The sequence below is a fragment of the Poecilia reticulata genome, chromosome 6, assembly GCF_904066995.2.
Source record: "Poecilia reticulata chromosome 6, P_reticulata-male-v2, whole genome shotgun sequence".
In the NCBI taxonomy this organism is placed as follows: Eukaryota; Metazoa; Chordata; class Actinopteri; order Cyprinodontiformes; family Poeciliidae; genus Poecilia; species Poecilia reticulata.
The window spans coordinates 2282838-2304948 of NC_088835.1; the positions used below are offsets into that span (position 1 = coordinate 2282838).

The following is a 22111-nucleotide window of genomic DNA, read 5'->3' on the forward strand; positions in this document are numbered from 1 at the left end:
GAAAAATCTGTACTTTTCCCATTTTCCAATTCCCCTTATTCATTTAGTATTTCCTTATTTTCTTATTTATCACATTCTATTTCCCCGCAAAACTTAGGAAAAAAATAAATGCAAATGAGGAGAGGCACGTCATCAGGCTACAACTTCCCCAATTGGTTGGTTAGCGTCACACCCATACCTTGCTTCAAGAAAGATGGCGACCTACTAACGGGTTATCAATAAGCTGAAGCTCATTAACTTCATTAGAAAATAGTGTTATTACTCCTGACTTTAGTTCTCGTGTGGCCGCTCAGACAGAACGTGTTTCAGTTGGTGGCTCTCATGGACTCAGAGCTTCACCGTCGGGAGTTTTTATAGTTTGAACGAAGCGGCCGCTGAAGTTGGCTTACGATTGAAGGTTCGGGACACCTTCGTAGCTACCAGCTGTGATCCAACTATAAGGAGCAACTTTACTGTACATCGTCAGTGAACTGCAATATCCAGAGGCAGCTCTACGGAGCATCGAGCTGAAAGAATGAGAGTGGAGAGCCTTGGAGATCTGCATCGGAGGCCATCTTTCAGACATGCACCGCTGCTGTCCGTCCAGGATCCTCCGGTTGCCCAGACGTTACACGGTGAGCTACTAACGCTGATGTTTGTTTTCCAACTACAGTCATATTTAATCAATAGGGCTCAATTACGATCGTGGGAGGTTTTGAGTTGATCTCGGCAGTAGGTGACAAACTGAACGCCTCCAGGATGTTGAGACCAGCACGTCCTCTGATCCAATACATCTTATTAAGAATAAAATCAACAAAACGTGTTCAAATTAATGGCCCAACAGGTTGATTAAAGACAGTAAAAAGGTAGGAGTGGTTTCGAGTCGATCGCCTTGTTTTACCTTTGTAAACAGACAACCGGAATACAGTGACCTTTAGTGAGGGTTCAGAATGGATAAAAGCTGAACTCATGCTACACTCTTTGCCTCTCTTGGTTACATCCCTGAGGTGTGCCAAGTGTGGCCCACATGCATATGCACTGTTGAAAATGAGAAGCTGACATTCACAATGACATTGAAATAAATTCTAGTCCAACTTCTGGTTTGTTGCGATTCCTCTGGATCCTGTTGGAGGAAAAATATCCCAACTTCACAAGATGTGGCTTTAACCTAACTCCTGTCATTCTGAAGCTTCTCATATTTAGGTCATCAAACCAAAGTTCAGATCTACCATAACTGGTTCCATCGCCACCAGGGCAAAAGTACAGCTTTTTGGCGCAGCACATTTATTAATGTTTCCATCATGTATGTTTTCAGATGCAGACCATCCTGCAGGCCTCTGGTCTCAGTGTTTCCCTTCAGACTCCCAGTGGGCTCACAGCTTCAGGATGACCAGAGACCTTCACCTTTCTGGAGCAGGAACACTCGGCCAAATGCACTGGTGACACATTCATTTAAAAAAATGTGTCTGTTCTTATACCATTGATATGCATGAACCGTTTGTATTTTACCGTTTTGAATAAACAAACTGTTTGAATATTATGAAATCTGTGTTCCTTCTAATATGTGAAGTTCTAATTTAATCAAATCTCATGTTTTCACGTCCCAGAGACAATAAAATGATTGTTTGTTTGTGGCTTAAAGTAAACGAAACAATCTTAATAGAACAAAGCTACAAAAATAGAATACAGATTGAAAGTTTTGGACCCGTTTTATTTTTTGGTTTCATTACACTGAAGATTCTTCAACATGAAGCTAAACAGTGAGTGGAGTACCTTGTATGTAAGACAACGTAGAAATGAACAAACATGACATATTGGGTTCTTAATAGCAACCCTAGCAGTTATTTTACACAGTTTGGTTTATTGAATAATGATTGTGTTCATTTACGGACGCCTTCAATTGGAAATCTGCAGTCTGAAGTGTCAGTGAAATAGTTTAACCGGTCAGTCCTCAGGTCGTCTGCCCTGCATGTTTCAGGCCTCAGTAAATGTCTGATGGATGAGCTAATGCTAACGTTTGTATCAGGTGCTCTGGAACAAACACTTTAAAATGTTAATGTCCTGTATAACAGAGTGATACAGACAAATGTTTTCATCTCACTGTGTCATTTCCACTCTATAGCTGAAGCTCATCACATTTCTGGATGTTCTGTGTTTCAGTTAAATTGAAGTTAGCAGGTTTTTAATCATGCCACAACACCCTGTGTGTGTTGGGTTTAAGAAAAGAGGCTGCTCTGTTGAGCACCAGCATTAATATTTCCTCTGATGTTTGGGTGAACTCTTCTCTGTGGAGGTCGGCCGTCTCTCTGCTTCTTCTTGAAGGAGACCCATCAGGAGTTCTGGTGCTGCTCACAGTGCAGACGGTTCTCCTCACTGTTTGCCATGTCAGCCCTGGTCCCTCTCAGCCAGAACCTCCAGTCATTCTGTTCCTTCACCCTTGAATAAACATAACAGAATATGTTCTGGTGTTATGATTCATTTGTTAATTGAAACAATGTTTAGTATCAAAATAAGATTAATTTATTTCCTTAACAGTTCCATCTCCTGTTCCCTCAGAAGGGCAGAGTTTAGGAGTGACTAATTACATTTACTTAAATATAGTTGAGTAACTTTTTGAAACTCAAATGAACTTTTAGGAATACTCTTACTATGCTGAACTTTTTACTTTTACTCAAGTCATTTTATTATGAGGCATCACTATTATTTAAACTAATTTTTCATTTTGTCTTTAAAATACCAACATTTCCACTGAACTTAATATTTTGGGCCTTCTAATTGTGTAATTTTTTTTAGATATGAAATAATAACTTGATCAGTTACTCAGTACTGATCAACTTTTTACCAAATGCTTCTTTACTCTTGTTTAATTTCTTATTCATCTATGATTTACTTTGAGTAAAAACATGTTGAAGTGCTACTGTTATTCCTGCAGGATAAATTGTGGGTCCTCTGCCCACCTCTAAGGAACAGTAACCAAATGTTGAGGCACATGTTGACCAAAAACAGGCAAACTAAGGTGGGCAAGTTATACATACAAAGAAATACTTAAATTAATAGTCATATTTACTTTATATGCATGTGGGCCACACTTGGCACACCTCAGGGATGTAACCAAGAGAGGCAAAGATTGTAGCAGGAGTTCAGCTTTTATCCATTCTGTACCCTCACTAAAGGTCACTGTATTCCGGTTGTCTGTTTACAAAGGTAAAACAAGGCGATCGACTCGAAACCACTCCTACCTTTTTACTGTCTTTAATCAACCTGTTGGGCCATTAATTTGAACACGTTTTGTTGATTTTATTCTTAATAAGATGTATTGGATCAGAGGACGTGCTGGTCTCAACATCCTGGAGGCGTTCAGTTTGTCACCTACTGCCGAGATCAACTCAAAACCTCCCACGATCGTAATTGAGCCCTATTGATTAAATATGACTGTAGTTGGAAAACAAACATCAGCGTTAGTAGCTCACCGTGTAACGTCTGGGCAACCGGAGGATCCTGGACGGACAGCAGCGGTGCATGTCTGAAAGATGGCCTCCGATACAGATCTCCAAGGCTCTCCACTCTCATTCTTTCAGCTCGATGCTCCATAGAGCTGCCTCTGGATATTGCAGTTCACTGACGATGTACAGTAAAGTTGCTCCTTATAGTTGGATCACAGCTGGTAGCTACGAAGGTGTCCCGAACCTTCAATCGTAAGCCAACTTCAGCGGCCGCTTCGTTTAAACTATAAAAACTCCCGACGGTGAAGCTCTGAGTCCATGAGAGCCGCCAACTGAAACACGTTCTGTCTGAGCGGCCACACGAGAACTAAAGTCAGGAGTAATAACACGATTTTCTAATGAAGTTAATGAGCTTCAGCTTATTGATAACCCGTTAGTAGGTCGCCATCTTTCTTGAAGTAAAGTATGGGTGTGACGCTAACCAACCAATTGGGGAAGTTGTAGCCTGATGACGTGCCTCTCCTCATTTGCATTTATTTTTTTCCTAAGTTTTGCAGGGAAATAGAATGTGATAAATAAGAAAATAAGGAAATACTAAATGAATAAGGGGAATTGGAAAATGGGAAAAGTAAAGATTTTTCAAACAAATGTTGAATGAAAAATAGATAAAAGAAAATTGGGTAAATAAAAAAGGGATATATGATAAATTGATTAATGAAACTGGGAAATAGAAAATCGGGTTAAAGGAAAAAGGAAATCAAAAAATGTTTAAATTAAAAAATAGATTAATGAAAAATGGGTAAATAGATAAAGGGATAAATGAAAAATGGACAAATAAAAAATAGATTAATGAAAAATAGATTAATGAAAAAGAGAAATAGAGAAATTGATAATCTGAAAAATAAATAAATGAAAAAATTGGGTTAATAAAAAAGGGAAATTGAAAAGTGGTTAATTGAAAAATAAATTAATGAAAAATGGGTAAATGGATAAAGGGATAAATAAAAAATAGATTAATTAAAAAGAGAAATTGGGAAATTGATAATATAAAAAATAAAGAAATGAAAAATGGGGTTAATGAAAAAGCTAAATTAAAAAATGGTTAAATGAAAAATAGATTAATGAAAAGTGGGTAAATGAAAAATAGATTAATGAAAAAGGGAAATTGAGAAATTGATAATATGAAAAATAAATAAATAAAAAAATGGGTTAATGAAAAAGCTAAATTATTTATTTAACAAATTATTTATTTATTTCACTAATTTTCTTCATTTTTTGATTTATTTTACTCATTTTTGATTTATTTCACCCATTTATTTATTTATTTAATTTTGGCTGAAATGGCTCTCCATAGACCATCAGGGGCCCTCCACAGACCATCAGGGGCCCTCCACAATTTAATTACCGTATTTTCTGGACTATAAGGCGCACCTAAAAGTCTTAAATTTTCTCAAAAATCAGCAGTGCACCTTTTAATTCGATTCGCCTCATGTGTGCACTGAATTCCAAAATATGTCCCTGACATAGAGACGTAAAGTGTATAGTGCGTACGCTGGCAGCGATAAACCGTATGTAAGAGCCATATGAATGAAATGAATGATTATTGAGGTGACTGGAGCACACGCCTTTGACACTTGGGTGGTGGGTGTGTTGAGGTGGGCGTGGCTGTCACTGAAGGTATGAATGGGAGCCATACTGGCGAGCTGGCTTATTATGTTTGAGGAAGCGGGTGCGCAGGGGTGGTCGTAATTTCTGTTGACCGTGTTTAATGCAGTTTATTGTTGACACTATTGGATGGTTTGGCCTGGTCAGTCAGTGTAAGATCTGAAGTAAGACAGTCAAAGTGGAATAAATAGATGATTGCAACAACAAAGAAGCGGCTTGGACTTATTTGAAGCACGCGTCGGACAGTTTACAATTCCCCGAGTTATCCCAGTGCGGCCCTCAAACATCGTTAGCTTTGCCGCACACCTACCATACAAAATACGTAAAGTATGTACGCCAGCAGCACCAATCAGAGAATTGTTGTCCGAGTTCTGCAGCATATGCCTCCGGTAAAAACCAGACAGGTTTTTCCACGCATTACCGTCCCTGTTCATCTGCGACTCTATGCGCACCCATCTCACTGCTACTGTGAAAAAGGAAGTGAAGCAAACTAATTTGGAGTTTGCCGTCATTCCGGGAGGATTAACAAAAGAACTCCAACAGCTCGACATTGGTGTAAACGGGGCGCTCAAAAAGAACTTGCGAGCAGCGTGGAAGCGATGGATGACAGACTGCGAACACACGTTTACTAAGACGGGGAGGCAGCGCCGGGCGAGTTACGCCACCATGTGTGAATGGATTGTGGATGCCTGGACTAATGTATCTGCCTTAACTGTTGTCCGAGCTTTCGCGAAAGCCGGTATAATTGCTGAACAGCCACCAGGCAACGAGACTGACTCCGACAATGATGAGACGGAACCTGGCATGTTTGATGGCGAAATTGCCCAGCTGTTCAATTCAGATACAGAAGAGGAGGACTTTGATGAATTTGTGGAAGAAGAATAAAAAATAATGTGAGTGTATTGTTACATAGTCAAATAAAGTTCAACTAAACTTGCCGTTTTGTTTCCGTTACCTTTTTTTTTTTTTTGCTGACCTAATGTTTTAGCATGCGTCTTATAATCCAGTGCGCCTTATGTATTAATGGGTTAAATACAGAAATGGACGCCATAATTGAGAGCGTGAATCTCAATTATGGCGGTGCGTATCATGGTCCGGAAAATAAGGTATTTATATTTTGTTCATAGAAATAAAATAAGAAAATTGGGGTCCTGTCGAATACAAAATTAATCATATTGTATTTTCAAAGATTGTTTTTAGCTGTAGAAATTTAATGTTACCCCTCCCAGACCAAAAAACACACATACGTTTTTGCCCTGAACTCCCCCCTGGATCTGCATGAAATGGTTCACTCCTGCTTGGAGCGCTTGAGAGCACCTTTGGAAAACATCACACTCGTTCTCCATCCACTCCACACGTGCAGCAGACGCTCACACATAGCGTCTGCTGCACGTCTCGAGAGAGAGAGAAAGAGAGAGAGAGCGAGCGAGCGAGCACGTGTGTGCGTGCGTGCGTCTGTGTTATCACACGCACACTGTATATGATCATTAACATCACCAGCCAGATCTTAATGACAAAATACAGTTTATTCTTGACTATTTATAGATAATAAATTCTAGTTTATAAAGTAGAATTGTTATATCTTCCGTTGTACTTGGGTTTTGTTACGTTGTATATTATAGATAGAGATTTGTTATGAATGCTGCGGAATGAATGTGGTTTTCGTAAGACAGAGCCTTAACTCGTCAGCTAAAAACAAGCAAGATTTCAGGCTCTCACAGCCGTGTAACTTCTTCTGTAAGAGGCTCCTCTGTCCTCCACTTATTACCTGTATTAATGGCACCTATTTGAACTCGTTATCAGTATAAAACACACCTGTCCACAACCTCAAACAATCACACTCTAAACTCCACCATGGCCAAAACTAGAGAGCTGTCAAAGGACACCCGAAACAAAATTATAAACCTGTACCTAGCTGGGAATACTGAATCTGCAATAGGTAAACAGCTTGGTGTAAAGAAATCAACTGTGAGATCAATTATTAGAAAATGGAACACTTACAAGACCACTGATAATCTCCCTCCATCTGGGGCTCCACGCAAGATCACACCCCGTGGGGTCAAAATGATCACAAGAACGGTGAGCAAAAATCCAGAACCATATGGGGGAACCTAGTGAATGACCTGCAGAGAGCTGGGACCAAAGTAACAAAGGCTACCATCAGTAACACACTACGCCGCCAGGGACTCAAATCCTGCAGTGCCAGACGTGTCCCCCTGCTTAAGCCAGTACATGTCAAGGCCCGTCTCAAGTTTGCTAGAGAGCATTTGGATGATCCAGAAGATGACTGGGAGAATATCATATGGTCAGATGAAACCAAAGTAGAACTTTTTGGTCAGAACTCTACTCGTCGTGTTTGGAGGAGAATGAATGCTGAGTTGCATCCAAAGAACACCATGCCTACTGTGAAGCATGGGGGTGGAAACATCATGCTTTAGGGCTGTTTTTCTGCCAAGGGACCAGGACGACTGATCCGTGTAAAGGAAAGAATGAATGGGGCCATGTATCGTCACATTTTGAGTGAAAACCTCCTTCCATCAACAAGGGCATTGAAGGTGAAACGTGGCTGGGTCTTTCAGCAGGACGATGATCCCAAACACACCACCCGGGTAACGAAGGAGTGGCTTCGTAAGAAGCATTTCAAGGTCCTGGAGTGGCCTAGCCAGTCTCCAGATGTCAACCCCATAGAAAATCTGTGGAGGGAGTTGAAAGTCTGTGTTGTCCAGCGACAGCCCCAGAACATCACAGCACTAGAGAAGATCTGCATGGAGGAATGGGCCAAAATACCACCAACAGTGTGTGAGAACCTTGTGAAGACTTACAGAAAACGTTTGATCTCTGTCATTGCCAACAAAGGACATATAGCAAAGTATTGAGATGAACTTTTGTTATTGACCAAATACTTATTTTCCACCATATTTTGCAAATAAATTCTTTAAAAATCAGAAAATGTGATTTTCTGGATTTTTTTTTTCTCCTTTTGTCTGTCATAGTTGAGGTACATCTATGATGAAAATTACAGGCCTCTCTCATCTTTTTAAGTGGGAGAACTTGCACAATTGGTGGCTGAATAAATACTTTTTTGCCCCACTGTATATAAATAAAAGAATCAATATAAAAATAAAAGTAGAAATATATAAATAAAAGAATAAATATATATTTCCATTTGCTGTATTTATTTCTGTATTGTTTTCTGTATTTATTTCTGTATTGTTTTCTGTATTTATTTCTGTATTCTTTTATGTATTTTCTGTATTTATTTCTGTTTTGTTTTCAGTATTTATTTTTGTAATTTTTCTGTATTTATTTCTGTATTATTTCCTCGCTGTATTTCTGCTTCGTTGGTATGTAAATGAGGTGGGCTGGCTTCTACGTCCAGCTCTTCTACTATTGGTCATGAAAGAGAACGATCCGTTTGCAGATCGATTGCAAATGCCTGCGCTGTGGTCCTCTTCGGAGAGAGCCTTATTTGAGAGAAAGTAGGCAACTATTAGAGATGTATCGTAGGATTGCTGAGGAATTAAGACACGTTGCTAGCTTAGCTGAAAGTAATATAGTCAGTGATGACTATTTACTGTTTCGAGTCGATGTTTTGAGTGAGCGGCTGGTCCAGTTAGCTGCTGACACGGATAATGATGCTGACTTATTAGTTATCCAGATTTTGGAGGAAGTGGCTTGTTTTTTGCACAAATCTGTGTACCACACAAGAACAGTTGGAAGACCTGGATATTTGCTACCCGCTTACGTCCTGGAATCATTTCTTCTTTCGGGTGTATCCGTCATGGATATTGCCAGACTTTTTGGGGTCAGTGAAAGAACAGTTCACAGGCGAATGGCAGAGTACGGTACAAGGTAAGAATGCATGTATGGTATTTATTTTGCTACTTTGAACTGATTTGTATTTTATATTTTTATTATAATTCCAGTTGTTACGGGACATCTGTGTCATTTAGGTGCAGGGAGATTCATGGCTGTTGAATCTCTGACTTAATCAAAATTATGTTGTAGTTTACCGACGGAAATACAGGGTAGGTAAAAATAGCAATATAAATTATCTTATTATTGCATTATTTTTCCATGATAACCGCTGAGGCTATGCCTCCCTGACCGCACGTCACTGATATGTTGTGTTCAGATGTACAAATATCGATTTTTACTAGTAAAACCTATTATGTTAAGCCTTTAACCCACTTAAGAAGTTTTGAATTGTGAGATATATTCATATTCATCTACGATTGGCTCGCGATCTGTTCAGGGTCTACCTTGCTTCTCGTTTGTTGACCTCTGGAGATAGGTGCCGTCACCCATCATGACCCAGCTAGGATAAGTGTTAATGGACAGATTCATTCAAATATATTGAGGTGTAGATGGCATCAGAAAAGTATTTACAAATTTGTTGATGTCCACCACGTACTTCCACATGACTGTTATGGTAATTCGTCTTCAAAATGTGTAACACATTTGTGTCAGAATTTTGGTCTTACAATTCCTTCCGTGTGGAGAGCCTCACTTTCGGTTGCGTTTTATTTTTTCTTGTAGAGTATCTGAATTATACTGCAACATTGAAGATGATGAGCTGGATGGAGTTGTGCGAGAGATTCTAAGTCATCACCCTAACACAGGATACAAGATGACATTGGGCTACTTGAATGCCAGAGGTATTCATATCCAAAGTAAGTCAACAGATGAGCATATGGCTGCTTATATTAACACCAATTGCAGTGTCATTAAATTGATAACAAATAGCAGTTTACCATTTATATGCAATGTGAAAATATAACAAAAACAATGATTTTTGTGATCATTGTTGAAAAGAAAATTAAATGTTCTAATATATTGCAGTTGCATAGTAATATTATAACCTTATCTTAACTCATTAGTACACCATGGTCTCATTGACATGTGAGTGTTTTAGGTGTATAGTTAATGTTTGACATTTTCTATTTAATTATGTTCATATCCTCCAAATGAAATATGTTTTAATTATGGATTACTTAATTTTTCAAGGAAGAAGAGTGCAAGAAGCAATGCACCAAGTTGACCAGCAAGGAATTTTGATGCGCACTTTCCAGCTTCGCACTGTTCGGCGTAGAAGATACTCTGTTCCAGCTCCAAACAGCTTGTGGCACATAGATGGAAACCATAAACTTATACGGTCAGAATTACTTGTTTGATAAATAAAAAGCAACACTTAAGATACTTCCTGAACAAAGAAAAATAACCAGATAAATGCTTGAGTGTTTGATTAGTATCTGGAAGATATACTTAGCAAACAAGTTAAAGTAAATCGTCCTAAATCAAGCATAAAAAATGTTCTCTCTTCTTCAGTGAGCATCTATTTTGAAATGGTTTTGAGAACTTAATTTCTGTTTCTTACAGGTCACACCTGTTATGAAGCCTATAAACCTATTAAGGAAAATATTTGTTTCATGTTTGTAAATGTTCTGTAGCTACTTTATTACATTCACATAATGAAAAGCTTGTAAGTATGAACATTAAAGAAAAAATGTATTCATATAAATGCTTGCCTGCTGATGGTCCAATATTAATGTAATGTTTAAAAATGAGGAATTAAGTTGACATTACAAATACATGTACTCTTTATTAGTAGTTTAGCCATTTTTATAGAGAATAACAGAGACCACAAAACACAATGACATTAAATGTACTCTTAATGGAACAACTCTGTGTTTTAACGTAAACATTTACTGTACTGTACTGTGAATTCCAGGAATGCATTCAATAAACAAAAGAAAGTTTCTGCTACCAGTGCTAATCAAAAATGTTTTTGTTGTCTATATAGATGGCGAATTGTTGTTCATGGGGGCATTGACGGCTTTAGCCGCCTCATTGTTTACCTGACTGCTGCTACAAACAATCGTGCCACAACAGTTCTTGACAGCTTTCTTGAAGCTGTGAATACATATGGAGTGCCATCTCGTGTTCGTTCAGACAAAGGAGGGGAGAACGTACTAGTGGCACACTTCATGGTCTCAACCAGAGGCCAAAACAGAAATTCTCACATAAAAGGAAGAAGCACACATAACCAGAGGTATTTAAATTAAAGTCTTGATGTATTCTCCATTCTCCATGTTTTCGAATGCAGCAGTTTTTTGTTTCCCTTTTGGTGATTAAATCCAACTTCACGTAGTCCAACTTGCTTTCAAGGGATCATTCGGAAAGAGATAGCTTTTAGCTTGGCTGTAAGTCTACCATGACACCCTCGCTTTTGTTTTGTCTCATATCTGCTCCGGTGTCTCCATATCACCATGGCCCTGGGCTTTTGAAATATTCTGCTGCTGTGTAGTTAGCTTGATTCAATTGATTTAACTGACGTAGCAGTCCAATGCTTTGTAAAGTTGTCCGTGTCTTCTTATTTATGAAGTCCAGATGACTGAATTAGCTCAATATTAACATAGCCTGACGGTCATAGACTGTTCTTAAACTGTTACTCTGAGCTTATGTAGAAGAAGATATTTAATTAAGCAATAAATTTGTTGTATTACTGGGAGCTGAAACAGCGGCAGCTATATAGGGCACCGCCATTGCAACAAATTTAACTTTAAATCATCAATTTCTTCACATTTATAATGACTTCTTAGTCATTATAAATGAGTAACATTGATTGACAAATTGTAATTATTTTAAGTTGTTGGTCTTTATATAAGTGTATTATGACAACCTTGTTTAACTCCTTTTTCAAAACTAAAATGTCTTTTCAATCCAGGATTGAGAGGCTATGGAGAGATGTATTTGGGGCAGTGTTGGATCTGTTTTATACAACTTTCTGCTACCTGGAGAACGAGGGCCTCCTGCAAACAGACAACGAGGTGCACTTATATGCATTACACTGGACCTTTCTACCTCAAATCAACAGACATCTTCAATTTTTCATGGAAGGCTGGAACAACCACAGACTACGCACAGAACGGAACCAGTCACCACTACTGTTGTGGTCTCAAAACCAACGTGAAGGTCACGACCCCACACAGGTGTGTTTAATTTAGGCCATTTTCCAAAGTGCAATTCAGAATTTGCTTTTGTGGTTTAAATAAAACACAAGTAATCTGGATGTTATTTACAACATGTTTTCTTAAACAGGTTGACAACCAGTATGGCATTGATGGGGAGAGCCAATATGGCCGCCATCATGATGGTGTGACTGTGCCAGAGGTAGAGCTTCCAAGGCCTTTGACTCAGGTGGAAATCGAAACACTACCAGATCCAAAATCCTTGTTTTCTAATGTGATAAATGTTTATCCTCAGACAGTTGACATTCTCACTGAAATTTTTGAAAATATGTAAGTTGAAAGGGATTTCCATTCTAATTTTGTGCAACTTTGTTTCAATGATACATACAAATCCTTTTTTGATGGGTGTAATTTTTTAGCAATGTGGGTGCCACCTTTTTTCTGAAAGACTCTGAAATTGACATTAACAGAGCCAATTGCTATTTATTAATACTTATTAAATAATATTATGGTTGTATTCAAGTTACATTATTAATTGTCAAACATATTAAATTGGATGTAAACCTTTTTTTATTAACAACATTCTGTGTTTAGATGTGCTAATTACATGTTTATGTAATAAAATCGCCATTAAGAAACCATTGTACTTTTTATTACAAATTCAAACATATCAGCTTTAACATTTTGTATGCAAGCCATATCTAGCTATGAAATCAATTACTATGATGGTCTAATATTTCTTAAAAGTTTCAGTGATACAGCTAATGAATGTTTTAACTGGTTAACAATTTATAGCCACAAGAACAAGCTTCAAAATATGTTGTACAATAACATGATAGTTATATTTGAAACAAGAAGGAAAAGTTCTGTAAAACTAAATTAACGAGTGCACTAGACACCGATTCATAGCAATTACAAAACATTTGAAAGTCATGACTTTGAAAAAATTACATAGTGCATTTCTAAGTGATTAAACTTGTAACATGTTGAAATGACCTGGTTCAAATTAGGCAAAAACCTGAGTAGCTTGAAGAAATGCTGGCCATAAGATGTTGGTGGAAGTCGGCATAGTTTTTGTGATTTTTGGACAACTTCAACGTCAGGAAGCAGGTGGATGATTGCGGGAGATTGCAGTCAACAACTTCAACCTCCAGATTGGAGCTGACCAGACCCCAGCCAGTCCAAAAAGTTAGTAGATTCCTTAGGATGTCTGATGTCCCTTTAAGACACACAAATTAACAAATTATGTTAAGAGTTTAAGTTATCAATACATCAGCTAAATAAATCTTTATAATGCAGTTTTGAAAAGCACACTAAAATGTATGTGTAACAAGGCGGCCGTTTTGCGGTTGGATTTTACGATGATGAAGATTTCAGGAGGCAGAGTCAGGTGGTAACAGCAGTGGGTTTATTCTCCTCACAGCATCAATACACAGACAATAATTATTCTCTTCACAGGTGAAAACTGAAGGCTTAAATAGTCTCCGCTGTGTTGGACTCAACCACTTCCACTTCACAGTGGGATCTCCCTTAACAAATCTCCACCTATTTAAATAAAATACACTTTAATAAATATAAACATTTAAATTTACTTTTTATAAATATTTCATATTTTATCCTACACCAAATGAAACACCACAAAAACCCATAAACGATTATCTCCCCACACTCTTCAATGGCCTCTCCCAGAACCTATAAATGGTGTCTGGACCCCCGGGGTAGTATTTGCCCAAACACCCTGGAGAGGACACAGAAAAGACAGGTGAGTCACTCAATATCAGCACTCCACACTTTACAGATTATGCACACACATTTGTTCAGTTTTACCCACCAGTAGCTCATTGCTCTGAGTAACAATTATCCTCCCTCCACAGGCAACCAGCTCACTCTCCAATGACGAGCAGCTGTGCAGAGCCCAGAACAAAAGGCTACATGCTAATTACTAAAAATACTCAATAAATACCATTAAAACTTCTCGTGTGCAAATTGCTATTTATGTGCAAATCTCTGCTTAAAGTGCAGTGCTAAATAAAGTGCTTGTTCATAAAGTGCAAAAAGTGCATTTAAAGTGCTATACAGCGATTTAAGTAAAAGTAGACCCAGTAATGAAGCTCTCTTCATTACAGTATGTAGAATGTATTTTTTAATAATTGCTTACCACTTTCTATGAATCTGCGGAGGAAACTCATGATCAGACAGTGATCTTCCAAAGAGACTATGTCCTCATCTATGTCGTCATCGTTAGGCCAGTTGATGTTATCAATTATCTGCCCAAAAAAATAAAATGCAAAAAAATTGTGTTAAATGTAGGTCTGTGGAAAAATGAAAAAGAACCGTATAAAGGTAGGCTAACAGACGATGTCCAAACCAGTAATGTTTATCAATGAAGAAATTCTACAACCGCTAAAATCTGAAGAAGGAAGTTACGCTGCTCTTCAACAGAGAATTTGTGTTGATTCCTTCAGTAGTTCTTTGTGCAGCGCCACCACAAGTGACAGGGGGTGGGGGGACAGGGTTTTTTAATAAGTCTGGGTTAACATAAGCTTAGTAAATTCCCCCAGTGGTAGAATTTCTAACGATAATAAAATCAAGAAAAAAAACATACGTAAGCTGTCGACTTACATTAAAACTAGAACAAACACAAGGAGGGAAACAAAAAAAACACTTTCTCCAATTGCGCGTTGGCCTGGCCCTGGGGCTTTGTGTAGGAGGAGTTGAAGCGGTGGTTGCTAATGAAATGACAATATGATTAACCTCCACAAAACTTATAGTTGACCAAAAATGTACCACGTTCCAACTCATCCAACCTATTCGCTGCCTCACTCAATTCAGAAACTGAGCGTCGTGATTCCTGCATAACATCTGGACTGTTGAACTCATAGGTTGAAAGCGCCAAGTACGCAGGCATTTACAATCAATCTGCAAACGGATTGTTCTCTTTCCTGTTTATTGACCAATAATAGAAGAGCTGGACGTAGAAGCCAGCCCACCTCATTTACATACCGACTAAGCAGAAATACAGCGAGGAAATAATACAAAAATAAATACAGAAACCAATACAGAAATAAATACAGAAAACAATACATAAAACAATACAGAAATAAATACAGAAAACAATACAGAAATACAGCAAATGGAAATATATATTCTTTTTATTTATATATTTCTACTTTTATTTATATATTTATTCTTTTATTTATGCCCAATATATATTTATTCTTTTATTTATATATTTATTCTTTTACTTATTTATGCATGATATTTATTCTTTTATTTATATATTTAGTCTTTATTTATGCCTGATATATATTTATTCTTTTATATATTTATTCTTTTTTTTATTTATGCCTGATATATATGTATTCTTTTATTTATATATTTATTCTTTTATTTATTTATGCCTGATATATATTTATTATTTTATTTATATATTTATTCTTTTATTTATTATTATGTCAGTTTTGGTCCTCCATACAAATAAGTTTGTTTTGAAAAAACAAAATCACTTCATGAGACGAATGTGATTTAAATGTTTTAAAAAAAATTTTAAGCAAAACTCAGTAGGCTTTTCTCATGGTGACATACATTAACAATTTGTTGTTTTTTTTCTTCTGCAGTTCCATGTTAAAGTTTGATGCAGCTCTGCTTTACTGAATGGACCATCTTCATCTCCACTGCAAGTGCAGCAAACAGGCAGCTCTTTTATAGATTACAGTCCACTAAAAGGTTGCATTGTGTCCTTGTTTATATTTTTAATGGTGTAATTATGTAAAGACTAAATATGTCTGGTGGTCCAGCTCTGATTTACATATCTTGCTAAATTGCAGGTTTGAATATTGCAATACTTTCCTATAACAAAATAGACCTGCAGAAAGAAATTACTAATAAAATATCTTAAATATGCATAGTTGTATGCTCTATGTAGAGATTCTCCTTAACCCTCCTATTATGTTCGTTTCTGAGGTACAGCAATAATGTTCGTGGGTCAATTTGACCCAGGGAGAGTTTTATCATGCAATAGTGTCAGGAACCAAAAAAATCCTCTAAAACATTTTTTTATCTGATTATTAACTCTAATACAATCAATCTCAATCAAAATTTGTGCAATTATGTTTTTTATTTCTTTTATTTAGGATTAATGACGACAACTTACTCAATTACTCATTTGGACATAAAAAATGGGATTTACATTTTTTATGTCCACTGAAAAAAACACAAAAAAACAATAATTTCCTTGAAGTGATCTTTGGTAAATTTTTTTATATTACATTTAAATTTTTTTTTCAAAGGGTGATCTTTATAATTGAACTTGAGACACACATACTGTTCCGGGTCAAATTGACCCGCCAATTAAAATCAAGATAAATGAGTCATGCAGAGAGTATTTATGTTTTCCTCCACTTCTACTGAGTGTCCACTCAGTGTGGGTGGAGTTTGTCCACGGGAACAGAAAAGGTTCCCGTCAAAAGTTGTATGAACACCTGCTTTCTCGCAGCTCATTGTGAAGTAAAGAGAGCAGGGAGAAAGTGGGTTTGTGTGTGTCTGCCTGTGCGTGTGTGTGTGTGTGTGTTGTGTTTGTGTGTGTGTGGTGAAATAAGGTTCATAGCTGTAAGGAAACAAATAGAATTGGACATTTTTAATCTTTTTTTGCACTTTAACTTGACTGACGGGTCAAATTGACCCGAACAGTATCAATGTAACAAGTAGACGGAGGGGGAGCTGCAAATGTGTAAAATGAATAAATTTTCAATTTATATGTAGAGTTCACCTATTAAGACAAATAGAAAACGTTTCATGCAATAAAAATACTTGCAACTATTTTAAAAATATTTTTAAACTTTAAAACGGATCAATTTGACCCGCAACATAGGAGGGTTAACTTTGATTGTATATCTCACAATTTTGTAATTTATCATTGTTTATTAAACTTTGAAGCTGAGAGGCTTTGTTAATATTCTGTCCTAAAATATGGTTGGATGTGCCCCTTTTTTTTGAGCACCTGCCCCTTTAGTGGTCTCTGCACGGCCCTGAATATGAGCAGCTCAGTTCCATCAGTGGACCAGAGAAAACAAAGACAGGCGGTTAAAGAATCCTCTATTTAATTAATCCAAGTTGTTAAAACACCATGCAGAGCAGCACTGAGCGACATTTACATTAGGAAGAGTACAGAAGCTTCAAACATTACAAAATACATCAGAGTTTGTTGAACACACACGAATACTCGCAAAGAAATCAGGGTCTCCACAAATGGTGCTCGGTGAGGTGATTACTGAGTTGATGATCGGACGTTGATGTCTGGTGCTGTTCTGTTCCATTTCGGTCCTGCTACGTCTGGAATGCATCCGTGTCGCACTGGTCTGTAAAAGCCGTCTCTAGGTTTTTCAGCGGGATGGCAGTTTGCGTTTCGTCCGGCTCTCTGGTTGTTCTCGAGAATGGCTGCAGATGACATGTGTTCCTCCCCGCGGGAGAGGAAATCCTCCAGAACATATCTTTTATCATCTTCCTGAACTCCCTGCGCATGAGGCAGTACAAAACCGGGTTCAGGCAGCTGTTGGTGTGCGCCAGGCACACGGTGACCGGATGGAGGTATGTGTGCACCATGTAATAGGCTTTATCCCAGCTGACCACATTCAGTTTCACCAGAACACCCCAGAAGGTGATGGCGTGATTCGGCATCCAGCAGATGAAGAAGGAGAGGACCACAATGGTGACCGATCGGGTCACCTTGGCGCTGCGTTTCACCTGATTGTTGTTCATACTGCGGAGACGGACGAAGCGCAGCAGCAAGAGGTAGCACACCGTCACTATCAGCATGGGGAACACAAAACCTACCAGAACTTTTTGAAGGTGATGAAGCAAAAGCCAAGGCTTGCCGTCTGGGAAGCCCATTAGACAGAGTCTCACCCCCGCCACCCTTCTTACCGTAGAGAACACTGCGGTTGGCAAAGAGGCCGTCATGGCGCAGAGCCACAGTCCGGGAATCACCCAGTGCACCGGGCACACCCGCTGCCGGGTCCTGTCCTTCAGAGCAGAAGCCACTGACCAGTACCGAGTGACGCTCATGGCTGTGAGGAAAAACACGCTGGCGTACATGTTCATCACCGTAACTGTGAGAATGATTTTGCACATGGCGTTTCCAAAGGGCCAGCTGAAATCCAGAGCTATGTCCACCGCCCAGAACGGCAAAGTGAGCACAAACTGGAAGTCCGTCACCGCCAGGTTTAGGATGAACTGGTTGATACTGGGTCTCTTTCTCCGGCCCCTGCGCGCTTTCATCAGGAAGAACACCAGCAGGTTCCCTAGGAGTCCCGCAGCGCATACCACCGAGTAGACGGTGGAGATGAGGATGCGCAAAGTCGGAGATCCATCCGCTGGCACGTCAACATCATTCAGGTTGCTGGTCCGGTTCTGCTCCACCGAGGATCCGTTCCACAAAGTCGTGTTGTTGTGACTTCGCAGCGCTGCCATTCTGTCCGGTACCAGTTGTGAGCCTCAACTCCTGCGCCCCAACAGAGCACACTCTGTCTGATTGGTCAGGTGAACAGAGACCTCGATTGCCATCTCCTGGGTTCTCCACTCAGGAGGAGCTTCGTAGGGAGACACTTTGTTTCCAGTCTGTACCCGACTAATGAGCCTGGACGCACTCCTTGACCCAGGCGCTGCGCGATCCCGAGGAGGCAAGTGCACGATAGGAGACTGACGTGTCTTTTTCAGGCCAAAAACAAGTTGTGGCTATGGCAAGCAGTTTTGACATAAATTCGGTTTTACCGCCCTTACATTACAGATATCTCAATTTGTTTTATGACTAGACGTTTTTTTTTTTAGCGATTTAAGATATCTCCAATTATATTTCGACTAGACAAAATAACTATTTGAGATATCTCTAATTACATTCTGACTAGTCGAAATGACGTCAGATTGACTTGTATGGAGACGTCAATTCAAGATATCTAAAATGAATTACTGACTATCTGAAATACACATTTCAGATAGGCTATCTACAATTAAATTATGACTAGTCAAAGTATATTCAAGATATCTCTATTTTAGTTTTGACTAGTCATAATTCTAATTAAAGATATCTCAAATTACTCCATAATTCAAGATATGTTAAATGTATTTTTGGATAGGAGATATGTAATTTTGACTAGTGAAAACTAAATTATAGATATCTTAAAAGTAAATAATGACTTGATAAAACTAAATTAAAGATATCTTGAATTGTAATTTTGACTAGTCAAAATTCCTTTAAAGATATCTCTTAATGAATTCGAGATATCTTTTCTATTTAAGATATCTTAAATTGACATTCCGACTAGTCAGAATGACATTGCTGATATCTTGAATTAGTATTCTGTCTAGTCAAAACGTTCCTGACTTACGTAGCAATTTAATAAAACAATGAAAAATTGAGAAAACGAAAAAAGATGTTTGAAAATGCGCCACTTTCATGTAGAAAATGGTTTGACAATAGCAATTTTAGCTTTTCCAGCTGCTTTTAAGTGCATTCGGTTCGTCGGAAATGAATAAACAGGAAATTATTTGCAGATATCAGAAGCACTCTTATAGTTTATGAAGTTTTGCTATCTCCGCATTTCCAACATTGTCGAGCTTTTTCTAATTTGTGGCATTTACTGACAATTTTGTGCAGGAAGCATAAAATTCTGCATGCAACTGTTTGGACACCACAAAGGGGCTTCACGTCATTCTTAATTCAGATATCTAAAATTGTAATTTTGACAAGTCATAATTGTGTTGAAGATATCTTAAATCGTAATTACTTATATGTGTCCCGTCAAATGACAGATCCAGTGACGTATTTTGAGATATCTTGAAAGGAATTTTGACTAGTCAAAATGTAATTGAATATATCTCGAATTATTATTCTTACTAGTCAGAATGTAAATACAGATATCTTAAATTATCCTTCCGCATAGTCAACATGTAGTTTTGTCTAGTCAAAATGAATTTTTAGATATCTGGAATATAATTACAGATAGTCAGACGAAACCGAATTTATGTTAAACGGCTTGCCATATTGTGTCTGCCTGAACTAAAAAACGTCTGTCTGCTCTGTGCTGTGCTGAGGAGTAATAATATGTTAAAGACATGTTAAGAATTATGTAAACCTTCAAATTTACTGAGAAAATCGATTCAACACAGTTAATATCACACAAATATAAGGCTTAAATTGCATATTAGAAAAGGTGTAAATAGTATTTCTTACTTTGTTAAAAACAAAAAAGTACTGAGAATAAATCGGGCAAACTTGCAAAAACTAATTTGTCTGAAACATCCATAGTTAACTGTTCTCACGTCTTCTTAAATTCCTGAAACACTCACAGATGATTATGAATTTGCATTATTTGATTTCTCAATTTCTAAAACAACTTTTGTTTGTATATCTAAGACCTTTGTAGTTTCATTTTACAGCCTGTTTGAGAACAATTATATAATCTCTACCCATGTCACATACATTACTCATATCTTTTCATTTTCTAAAGCTTTAAAAAAAATGAAAAGATAGAGGCCAGTAAAAGATGTTACACTCATTTCTTATTGGGTAAAACACAGTGACTTCAACTTAAAAAAATGAGTTAATTTTACTTCAAATTTGTCAAACTTAATTTATTTACTTTTGCTTAACACAACAACTTATTAAACTTTTTATCTTTACTTTTTATATTTAATTTGATTACTTAATTTTTTAGTCAATTTTTTAGTTGGATCACCATCCATCCATCCATCCATTTTCTTCCGCTTATCCGGGGTCGGGTCGCGGGGGCAGCAGCTTCAGAAGGGAGGCCCAGACTTCCCTCTCCCCAGCCACTTCTTCCAGCTCCTCCGGGGGAATCCCAAGGCGTTCCCAGGCCAGCCTGTTGGATCACCTGGTTTCTTTTTTCAGTGCATCTCCAGAAAAGCTGATCACGTCCAGCTGCTGCTGTCACTGGGCCTCACAGAGACACACATGGCAAACAGGATCAGAGTCACTGCTAAGAGCCATTGAGAATGATTATTAACCCAAGTTTTTGGACTGCCAGAGTATGCAGGAGTTCCCAGTGAAAACCCACATATGCTCTGAGAGAACAAGAAATTCCATGCAGAAAGACCCCAGGTCAAGATTTGAATCAAGACCTTCTTGCTGCACAGTAAAAATAGAGCTAGAAACTGCTCTATTCATAAACGATGCAAACAGGATTTCAAATACTCTGGGCTTTGTTGTCAATTAGCAGGTGGAGCAACAGAATCCAACATCCTGGTAAAAAACAGATCTTGTCCTACACTATTTGCTTCCTCCAGAGGGTCTGGACTTTCAGCTGCTGAGAAATGATTGCTTCCAGGAGGCGTGGAGTCTGTTGAAAGTCTTAAATTTGACCAAATCACTATCATTTGCCTGGGACTTGTGTAATGCACTAGTTTTGAGGAATGGTTGTAAAAAGGTACATTCCTGCCTGAACGACTGATGCTGCGACCTTGCTTCCAGAAACTGACACCTGGTAAAAATCTTCAGAATTAAAAGAAAACATTCAGAGCTATGGAAAACTACTGAAACCTGTTGCTTTTCTCCCTCAGCAGTTTCCAACTTCAACAAACCTCTACATTTCAAAATACAATCTTTAGTACATAAAGCTGCTTACCCCCATCCGCCGACATTAAGGTTGTGGGGGGATGAGAACACCAAACCACAATCTTGACTATAGGCACCAAAATGGCTAAAGTTTTGCACAGACCTCGCTAACTATGAAAGCAAGTAAGGTAAAGTCTCATTTTTTAGGATAAACTGCTTCTAAGAAACAGTGATAAGCTTAAAAGAATTACAGACTGGATTACAGACTTTACTGCTCTGGAGCCAGTCCACCGCTGGGTTGGAGAAGATAGATCACACCAGTCACACATACATGTTGACACTACATAAAGTTGTAAATTGACTAAATTCATGAATGCGAAACAACTCCTCCTCTTCCCAGTGAGTCACAGCCAGTGATGGCATAGTTACTTTGAAAAAGTAACCTTAATCGGATTACTGACTACTCCTTGAAAAAGTAACTTAGT

General features: G+C 38.1%; 1 protein-coding gene and 2 long non-coding RNA genes across 3 annotated transcripts; all 3 read right to left on the reverse strand.

Moving 5' to 3' along the window:
* Positions 1–1669: 1669 nt before the first annotated feature.
* On the reverse strand, positions 1670–4772 carry LOC145551887 (uncharacterized). The gene is made up of 2 exons (XR_014087751.1): positions 3450–4772; positions 1670–2415 (listed from the first exon to the last, which is right to left on the reverse strand). It is a non-coding gene; the product is annotated as an uncharacterized LOC145551887 (long non-coding RNA).
* An 8672-nt stretch (positions 4773–13444) lies between these two features.
* Positions 13445–14210, reverse strand: LOC145551888 (uncharacterized). Its single transcript, XR_014087752.1, has 2 exons — positions 13890–14210; positions 13445–13796 (listed from the first exon to the last, which is right to left on the reverse strand). It is a non-coding gene; the product is annotated as an uncharacterized LOC145551888 (long non-coding RNA).
* A 2084-nt stretch (positions 14211–16294) lies between these two features.
* Positions 16295–18768, reverse strand: LOC103470752 (relaxin-3 receptor 1-like). Its single transcript, XM_008419401.3, has one exon. The coding sequence runs from the start codon at positions 18524–18526 to the stop codon at positions 17384–17386; it is 1143 nt and encodes a 380-aa protein (XP_008417623.1). The 5' UTR covers positions 18527–18768; the 3' UTR covers positions 16295–17383.
* Positions 18769–22111: the final 3343 nt, after the last annotated feature.

Coding starts and splice junctions, on each gene's coding strand:
- LOC103470752 (XM_008419401.3), bottom strand. CDS start 18,526: ATGGCAGCGCTGCGAAGTCACAACAACACGACTTTGTGGAACGGATCC.